Source organism: Microtus ochrogaster, linkage group LG4 (assembly GCF_000317375.1).
Source record: "Microtus ochrogaster isolate Prairie Vole_2 linkage group LG4, MicOch1.0, whole genome shotgun sequence".
Lineage (NCBI taxonomy): Eukaryota > Metazoa > Chordata > Mammalia > Rodentia > Cricetidae > Microtus > Microtus ochrogaster.
In genome coordinates, this window is record NC_022030.1 from 42,001,656 (window position 1) to 42,012,048 (window position 10,393).

Consider the following 10,393-nt stretch of genomic DNA (forward strand, 5'->3'; position numbering starts at 1 on the left):
ATTTTAGAATTACAATGAGCCCTGGAGTGCCACCGAAATGGAGCCAATTTAGTTGGGTTTGGGATGGGAAATCAGGTTTTTCTTGGTCAACTTTTTCAGATGGTAATTTTCTAGGACTTTTCACAAGACCTGGGCCTCACTCACGCTATTTTCTTAGACTAGAAACCCGCATTTCCACTGGAGATCTAGCACAGCACTAGAATATTTCCTGGATATGCACACGGCCCTGAAGTGATGTCCAGCACTAAAAAACAGAAAACCATTTGTTTCTCAACTAGATCAGGCAATATAGAATTGCCTTTTATACGGACTGAACACATACTAGGAATCTGAGAGATTATTGTGACACTTTCTTTTAATCTCAGTTTTTCTTTGACTCAAATGCTATATCACAAAACACACACACACCACACACACACACACACACACACACACACACACACACACACACACGCTTTCCCCTCCGGAGATGAAGAAACAATTTAAAAAAAAAATCTGAAATTTGTACTTAGGTGACAAGCAATTTTATTTTGCAAAACAATCACTATACAGCAACAAATACATTTGCAAATTGTTTGAAAAACATGAACTAACTACAACCAGCCATTGAAGAAATGCCTTTCTATGGTAACAGGCTCTAGAATTATCAGAAGAAAGAACCCCCACAGATTTGTAGTGACATGTTGGAACCTTGGGATCCCAGCATACAGAGTACACTTTTTTTGATTTTTTTTTCCCTTTTTGCTAAAGTTGAAGTGGACTTTCATAATTGGCATTCTTTTGGAGTTTGAAAAAAATCTTTTTCCTACAAAGGGACTTGGCTTCAACCCACATGGTCAGGCTGAAAATCCTAGGTGTAAAAACACAAACATCAGTGTTGATGTTAGCACATCAGTCTTTGAAGAAATGCCTGGAATTGCATCCCCATCTGATTAATCTACCTTTTCTTTTCTACTTCTAACGCAAGTCATTTCTTTTCCTTCCTGTGGCATGAAAAATAAAGAAAAACTGTAAGTGCAGCTAGGTCAGAATGAACAGGTTTAGATTATTTCTTAACTACTACTGATGAGGTGCTCCCTATGTCTGCAGACCTCTCTTCTACCCTACATGTGCGTTTGTGTGAGTGTGTGTGTGTGTGTGTGCGTGTGTGCGCGCGCATGTGTGGAGAAGGACAACTACAGTCTATTTTTCAGTTTGCTGGACCTTTCTTTCAGCTACCTTCAGCCCAACTGAGCTGGAATTACACAGGTGTCTTTCCTATGGGTGGGATTTCAGCCCATCATCCTGCTGGAACTCAGCAGGCAGCTCCAGAAAGAGTCCGTTCCTAAGTGAACATGGCCTTAGAAACTCATCATAAACTCGGATCCTTCCTGCATTGTTGCAAGGTATCCAATTTTCAGGTGCAGGAGACCCAGAGCGTACGAGTTCATTGCAAAAGTTGGCCTTGGAACTCTTCAGAACTCTGGATGCTTACGTATTCTTAAACAGGTTCTCAAAGGCTAACACCAGAGAGAAACTGGCATGAGTAGATCTAGAAAGGGAGCTGTGAAGCTTTCCTTTCTAGATCAGCGTATGTGTGTCCCCACAAAAAGTGGTGTCCAAAAGCTTAATTTGAGTCATTATCTTAAGAGAAGGTAAGGTGGGATCCATCCCATAGTCCCATAAGAAAATGTTTTTAGCCTGTGCATTTCCCTGTCTCTGTCTAGATTCAAAAGTTCAGTCCCCTTGTGTTAACTTTATATAAGATCACAATTTCATATAAAACAAAGACTTGTATTCATTATAATTGTATTAACATTAGAAATAAATGATTATTTTGGTGCCAAATCTGTTCACATCAGTGATTGGACACGCATTCTAAGAAACTGAATTTTAACACTTAGAATATGTTCTCTTCACCTTAATTTTTATAATAAATGCGGTTGAAATTATTTTCCTCACAGTTTAAAACTACTCTAACCACCTGTTAACTTCTTTTTTTCTAGGAATCTTTAATCCTTGTCTAGCACTCTCCAACCATGTAAGAATGTCGTTCTTCACACACCATTATCCCATCTTCCATTTCCAGAGTGAGGACAAACATTAATGTTAGGTCAAAAATAAGTGATTTACAAATAAAGACATCCTTTGTGTGTGTGTGTGTGTGTGTGTGTGTGTGTGTGTGTGTGTGTGTGTGTCTTCTAGCTGAGAAGACTGTTTTGGTTGGAAGTTGAGTTTTCCATGTGACTGTCCCACTGGCTATAATACTCAATGGGTCACCAAAATGCCACCAGTGTCTCCTGCTTTGGCATCATTTTGCCTTCTCTTCAGTTACCGCTATGCCTCTCTGTCCTGTTCTTGTTCAGCATCTTCTTTATATGCAGAACTTGATTTGCTTCACAGACATAAAAATCCTAGCCAACCTTTTTTAGCTAATTTTTCAGATTCAGTCGGCCAATCCTGAGCAAGAAAAAGAATAAATAAAATCTAAAAAAGTCCACCCAGTTTGATAATGGTTTATCCTAATTTGGGCCATTGACTACTGCTTACTCATTAAATACTATTTCTAATTGAGTTAAATTGTGATGTCTAGACTTATACAAAATGGAAAAATAATGTTTACTGATAAATATAGTCATACCATGTTCTTGTACAGACTGCAGTGTTGATTTCTGGAAAGATGGATTTAGATATCTGTGTCTCAAAGGTTTTACATAGGTAGGTTCTCAATATGTTGTAGTTTTCCTTTTTGATTAAGGGATCTTGGGGTAAAGAAGTCAAATACCTTCTATCAGAAAATTTAATGAACAAGTACTAGTTGGAACAAATTATTACTTATAGGTTCAACTTTAGCAAATGGAAAAAAGAAAAAGAGGAGGAAACAAATAATAAAGAATCAGTTCAATGAATGATTATAGGAATTAAACCCAAAGTATTCAGTGATTAAACATGTGCTAAACCCATAATCGTTGAGCCAACACTCTGTAAGCCCTTCTATGTATGACTGGACCCACTGCACACACTCCATGTTGGTGAAAGCAAAGAGAAATGAAGATTCCTAGCATCACAGGACAGACTTGATTCTGGCACTGAAACAGGGCTACAGCTGAGTCGTTACAGAAAGCAACTTCATGCTAGAACGGTTTGTCTTTTTAAAATGTATTTTTAAGTAGGGAGAGAACCCTGCTAACATCTACTTTCACATACCTAAAATTGCAACACCAAAGGGTGTAGGAGACACAGATAGTGTGAATAAAGAAGTATCATATTCAAGTATATGAGGAAGTATCACAAATGGCCACAGAGAAATATATATATATATTTATATCTATAATACTGTATCAAACAGATGGAATGGGGGTGTGAAACTGATTGTGTGAACACAAATCTAGCCAATCAACTGACATTCTAACCAGACACAAGCCCATCCTGATGAAAGTGCATCAATCCTAAGAAATGCACTTTGATTCCACTTCTTCAATGACAGCTCAGACGCTTTACAGCTAGATTTCAGTTAAATAATTTATTAGGATGGCATACTCTGATATAATCATCCAGGTCCCAGATGTTAATAACTTAGTTGCATCTTTCTTCCCATTTATACAAAATAACACCTTAAGTATGTGTTTCTCACATGCTCTTTCCTTCCTGCAACCAGACTTCTTCAGACTCCTTGATTTCATTTAACCTGTAATAGGTGACAATGGGCAGTTTTTAATCTTTTCAACCATAAACAGAAGAGTGAAATGAGCAGCTTGGGATTTTAACAAGGCCTTTCAGAATGAATTGGAGAGCCTTCAGGCACATGAAAGGTAAAAATGCAATTTAAAAAATAATAGTACTCCATGCAAAACAGAGCAGAGCGAAAATAATTGTCCGATTGTATCAATGTAAAGCCATGTGTTCCTGTTGCGGATGGAAATCAGGTCATTGTTCTGCATATACTATTCATTTTTTATATAAAATTGTAACAATTACTACAGTTTGGGGGTGAGATTATTTATCTATGGTTTGTAAAGAATGAATACGACACCTGCTTAGAGCCCACTCCTGCCAAGAGCTCATGCCTAAATATACTCCTGTGCTAAAGGAGACATATTCACAAGCCCTGCTTCGCAAGCGCGGCTGTGACATCCTCAGCCAAAGTGGCAAGCTGAGGGGACTCCAGCAGGTTGATACTTCCCGAAGAGGAGACGTTGCTGAGTCGCCGAGGCGATGCCACGCTCGACCTGCTTGGGGACTGTGTGATGATCTCAGCCCCATGGTCTACACGGGCCTTTGCGTGCTCTCTGAAGTTCAACTTTTGGCTGTCAATCTGTTTAAGAGAAGCATTAGTCTTCATTAGCCAAGGCCTCTTCACCAGTCTCCAGCTCGTTCCTACCATCCCGCAGCTGCTAAGAATCGGATGCCTATTCAGCTCAGTGTCCCTCCTTCCTGTCTGACACGCTCTTAAAGCAGAGACCCATTTTGATCAAGCTATTTCAGATTGGAGTTAGGAATTACGATGGGTTACTAAAGTGGTAGTTGTAAGTTCTTCAATTTACGGACATGTTTGTAGGTAAACATACATATATGTATGTAACAATAATCAATTTAAAACCACTGGCCTTGAATTTGAAAGAGAACAAAGGTAAGAGAAAGAAAAGAGAAAGAGGAAATGATATAATTACAAAATTATATTTATTATATTCTAATTGCAATAAAAGAAAAAATAGAAAAAGGAATATTTCCTAAGAAATGTGTTTGCACAAACACAATAGCTCACGGCCTCATCTCTCACCTTCACGTTGCCTCCTCCGGGTACATGGTGAGCATTGTCAAGGGAGCCCACTTTAGCTTGGGCCTTTTCCTTGAAATCAAGTTTTACACTCTCAATTTTCACACGTCCACCACCTTCAAGAGGAGAAAGACTTTTAAATTCCTTGCTGAAATGAAATCTTCTATTTATGAAAACTATCCTCATACAAGGATGAACCATATGGAATGCCAGGGAGGAATCTGAATTTTCAGTCCATATCACTTCGCCTCACGAGGCAGTACTTCGACATCCTCTTACACCACGGTACAGATTGCTCCATACAATGTACACTACTTCCCTATCCATGTGTCCTTGGGAACCAGAGAGGTTTTCCTTAATTGTCCTAATACCTCTAAAATACACAGCAACGAAAATATCCTACTGCATCCTTTCTAAACCTTCAGACATGTAATACTTCTATTTTTACTAGAATAAATTAAATGGAAATGAAACTATCCTTTATTGATCTTCATGATAAAAAGCCACTTCTCTAAAAGAGTTTTAGGCTGTGATGGTGCATGTACTAGACAGCTGTGAGCTTGGCACATCTAGAGTTACCCAAGGGAATCTTAGATGACGACGTTTCCAGATCAGAGTAGCCCAGCCAACTGTAGGTGGCACCATCTTTGAGCAGGTGGGCCTGGGCTGTGAGAAAGCTGCATGAACATGAGCCAATAAGGAAGCCAGAGAGCAATCCAGCAAGCAGGATTACTTCATGACTTTGGCTTTAGTTTCTGCTTGAGGTCCTGCCCTGGTTTTCCTCCACGATGGACTGTGACCTACAAGTGCAAGCTGTGATGAACCTGTTCATCCCCTAAGTTGCTTTTAGTTATGGTATTCGACAGCAACAGAAAGCAGATTGGGACAGTGGGTATATAGACAATATCCAGTTAGCTTTCTGTATCTGCAGGCTCTACATCCTTGGATTTGAAAATACTTAGAAAAACCTGCATCTGTATTAAACATCTGCAGAACATTTTCCTTACCATTATTTTCTGAATATTATATAATCAAGATTTATACAACATTTAGATTGTTAGATGCTACACATAATAATGAGGTGACTTAAAACATACAGAAGGGGAAATCTATGCCATTTTACATAAGAGACCTGAGGGTCTTGGTATCCACAAGGAGTGTTGGAACCAATCCTCCATAAATGAGGGAGAAGCCTACTCTCACTTATATGTTCCCAACATCAATAACTTTTCCAATGAAGTGAGTAAGAATTGTATTTTTTTATAGCTAGTTTTAAGGCCCCTCCTCTACGTAGCATACAGAGTGCTAGGCTATGACCGAAGAGTTTCTTGTACAGATGCTGACATTGTCACTGTTCTGATAACACTGACAGGCTTTTTGATCATGCTACTTCAGAGTGCTAAAACTCTGAAGTGTGATAATCTGTTGATGGCTATGGTTCCACAAACACCCCTTAGAGCTGTTTTTTCCATCCCTGTGGGCCTCTCATAGACTTTCAAAGTAGGGCTTCTTCTACACTTAGTAGCTATTCAGTGTTGCTCCTACTGCTCTTAACCATGACTAAGCATTTGCTGATATTTTCGACTTAGAAAGGTAGACTATAATCTTTTTTATAGATCTGCACCTAAGAGATTTTCATGGGATGTTTGGTTTTAACTACTAGTATTTAATCTGACATTTCCATGGGGATTTTAATTTTGAAAAAAGTGGTTGCAAGAACTATAAAAATATGTTGAATTCTCCTTTTTTTTTTTTTTTTGAGGCAGGGTTTCTCTATGTAACAGCACTGGCTGTCCTGAAACTCTCTTTGTAGACCTCAAACTCAGAGATCCACCTGACTCTGTCTTATTAGTGCTGGAATTCAAAGTGTGCACTACCATACCTATCTCAATTTGGAATTCTTATTTCTTTTAAGATTTACTCATTATGCATATAGTATTCTGCCTTCACGTATGCCTGCAGGCCAGGAGAGGGCACCAAACCTCATTATAGATAGTTGTGAGCCACCATGTGGTTGCTGGGAATTGAACTCAGGACCTCTGGAAGAGCAGTCAGTGATCTTAACCTCTGAGCCATCTCTCCAGCCTTCAGCTTGTAATTCTTGATGCTTATGTATCTCTGCAACTTTTTAGGAGTCAGTTTTTTCCTACTACAGATTATGCAATTTAAGTTTTCAACATTTGAGAAAATTGCAAGGGTCAGCACATCCCAAGGACAATGGAGGAGGATTGCCTTGAGAAAACCTTCCTGATCATAGTATCCTTCCTACCATATAAAGAAAGGAAGCTCATTAAGGTTTAACCACATTCTCTTGAGTCTGTGATATCTTTCTTGTTCTAATTCTAGACAGTTATATTAATGCTCAATTTGCTTGGCCAGGGGCCTCTTGTAAGGTATTAAAATACATTTTTAGAGGAAAATGTAGAGCTCAATAAGCAGCAGTAAAATTAAAAAAATAATAATAAATACATTTTCAAAAGCACTCATTTCTTTCTCTTGGAATTTAGAGTGTATAAACTAGTATGTAATTCACATGTATGGGCGCTACCTCAAAATATGCATGATTTAATTGAGCATTGTTCTCCCTGTGTTTTGCCTAGCCTGTGGGTCTCTCTTGTTGGTTGTGAGGGGATTAGCATCATTCATAATGATTTATACAAATTTAATCACCTTGGTTAGCTGGAGAATGTTGGGTCTTTTAACTAAGGATATTAATTGCTTGGGAATCTTATTTTGCATTTTTTGGTAGCTTCTGGCAAAAATTGCTTTCCCAAGATTCCTTTCTTTTACTGTATGTTGTGTTATCATAGTTTTGTTAAAATGTTATTGATTTTTTTATTAAAAGGAAAGGAAAATAACATATTGACAGAAACTACATCCAATAAAGGCTAACTCTGTTGGTTTCTCAATAGACAGTCTTATGTAATGTTTAGACAAGCCCATTTGAATTTAGAGATATATGCCTTTTGGTTTTAAAATACTTCGGCATCCACCATGAGAAGTAATTATGAAAAATTATAATCTTCATCAGGCTTTAAAGTGAACTGCAACTATTTCTATAAACTGTACTTTTATGAACTGTTTGCTTTCATGGTAGACACTGTAGAAAGTTGTACAGCAACTTGTGAAAAGATTGCTATTGTCAAGGATCACCATGCTGACACTTCCTTTATGAATTTAGTCATCCAATTTAGTTATAATAGAAGAATCAGATTTAGAAATAAGTGGGAGTCTGTGACAATAGTCTTTTATGCCCACTAAATCATAAACAGAATATTGCCTTTATCTCTACGATGGTTCCTGTGCATACAAACCAGGTGAATGACTAACTACATCTGTTCAGAATAAAAGAAACCAGCATTTTTCTTTGTATTCTGCAAGAAAATTGGCAATGTGGCAAGGTACTCACATTATGCTATAAACTGAGCAGTAGCCATCAATCAGTCAGTGGTAGACCAGCTATGGACAGGGGGGTTTGAAGATCTGAACTAAGGCATGTACCCTTGCTGCTCATGAGGAGAGAGCATGGATCCCTTGGGGCAGTTCTGTATCCAGCAATGCAGATTCCATACACAAAGACTCAATTTCCTTGACTCTTCATGAACACAGGCCCAGTGAAAACTCATTTCTGGATTTTTCTAATGTAGCTGTCTACTCTGAGACTTGTTCAGCCCATTTTTGTATCCAATCAAAATGATCCTAATAATTTTCTATCTGGAAGTCTCAGTTCAATTATTTTCATACCTTACTTTGGACAGTATTTGAGATGATAATTAATCTACTAATCTACATTTGGTTTATATGTTAAAATGCCAAACAGATAGATAAGGTCAATTATTTTGCCATCCTGTAATCCAATGGTATGGTATAAATTGTACAGTGTCAAAATATCCTCAAGAACATGAAACATTTGATAGTTATTCATTATTATCTACGTCTGGAGGTGGAATTTAGCACAAGTAAACCATTTGTGATACTCAGAGAAAAAATGACTCATGCCATATTCATACTTTTGAAATGAAGACCCCCACCTTGGCAAGTGGGGATTCAAGTTCTAGTTTAAAATCCTATCCATGAGATGCCCGGAAACGATAAGAGAGTCTAGGGCCAGGCACACTGGGGGCATATTGCCTTGTGCTGAGGAGTCCCAGTGCTCAAGAGAGAGTTGGAGAAATGAATCAGTAAATGACTTTATTCAGCTATGAGATCCCATCCCATTTTATATAATGTAAAAAACATAATTTTAAGAAACATATTTGGAAATACTGTCTTCGGTCACTGTTTTACATATAAGACTCAGTGTATTTTGCAGACTCCATATCCTGAAAGAATTCCGGTGTTCTATACACATGGTCACCTCCAGGTAATTAGGTTCATTTATTCCAAAGGAAGATGCTGTGACAGTTTGTACTTAAATATCTATTAACAAAAGCAGTATCAAGAGTTTGAAACATTTTTTTCAATCATGTTTATCACAAAAACATCAACAATTCTGCCTGTCTACTTCTTCAATCTAATTAAGTATACTACAACTGTTACAAATATTTTTTACCTGGCCTGTGACGAATGTTCTTCAGAGAGCCACATTTGGACGTCACATGGCTTAAGTCTATCTTCTTAGTAACAATTTGTACCTGTGCAAATCACAGGAAATGAACTTTAGAGAGCGTAGACACAGAAGGACCCACAAATCTGGATATGTACTCACACCTGTAACAGGTCACATCATATCCACAAACACACACACATCTACACACACACAGACATAGACCACACACACAGAGACACGCACACACACACACACATGTAGACAGACAGACACAGACATACACCCACAGACACACGCACACAGACATACACACAGACAGACACCCACACAGACACCCACACAGACATACACATACATAGACACACAGACATACACACGCACAGACATATGCACACACAGACAGGGACAAACACAGACACAGACACACACACAGAAACACACACACAGAGGCATACACACAGACCACACACAGAAACACACAGACAGACAGACAGACACACACACACTTCTTGTCTCCTCTATTTCAAACTGGAAAGAAGAACCCAAGCAAGTGAAAACCCTAGAAGAGAAGTCTTATTAGGAGAAAATAGATAATGCTTGTAAGAGCATGGGGCCATTTGTATTAATAAGGCAAGCATCCCCTGAGAAAAGCTCACCATGTTAAACTCTTCCACAGCAAGGAGCAAAGAGAAGGATGGGTTATCATTCACAAGGTGACTTTTATATAGATGTGACTAATGCTGGTCACAGTAACAAGACAAACACAGAGACAGAAGAAAGTGCTGAGTAGGCTTTCCTAAACTGTTCCCTTAGCCTGGCTAGACGGAATTTTTCTTATGCACTGGGCTAGAAAATGATACCGCTTTTTCTTGTTTTTCTATTTCATTAAAATGTTTCATCTGTCAATATTTGAAGTGGTCCAGTCTCTGTCAATCTCAGAAGAATGTAAGAATCCCTCAGACACAGGGAATATGCACAATCAAATAGGTGATTTGTCTTTTTTTTTCATATATATATTTATTATGTATACAACATTTTGTCTGTATGCCTGAAGGCCAGAAGAGGGCGCCAGACCTTTTTACAGATGG

General features: G+C 38.3%; 1 protein-coding gene and 1 pseudogene across 15 annotated transcripts in view; both read right to left on the minus strand.

The window, feature by feature from the left end:
* Window positions 1-508: 508 nt before the first annotated feature.
* Map2 (microtubule associated protein 2) overlaps window positions 509-10,393 on the minus strand; it is a 269,160-nt gene continuing 259,275 nt past the window's right edge. For all 15 annotated transcript variants that reach the window (XM_026786324.1, XM_005361447.3, XM_026786325.1 and 12 more), the window contains 3 exons: window positions 9,309-9,390; window positions 4,760-4,872; window positions 509-4,294 (listed from right to left, as the gene is read on the minus strand). In XM_026786324.1, the coding sequence (XP_026642125.1) occupies window positions 4,079-4,294; window positions 4,760-4,872; window positions 9,309-9,390 (411 nt within the window). In that variant the 3' untranslated portion in view covers window positions 509-4,078. The remainder of the gene's footprint in view (window positions 4,295-4,759; window positions 4,873-9,308; window positions 9,391-10,393) is intronic.
* LOC113457683 lies at window positions 6,885-7,036 on the minus strand (annotated as a pseudogene).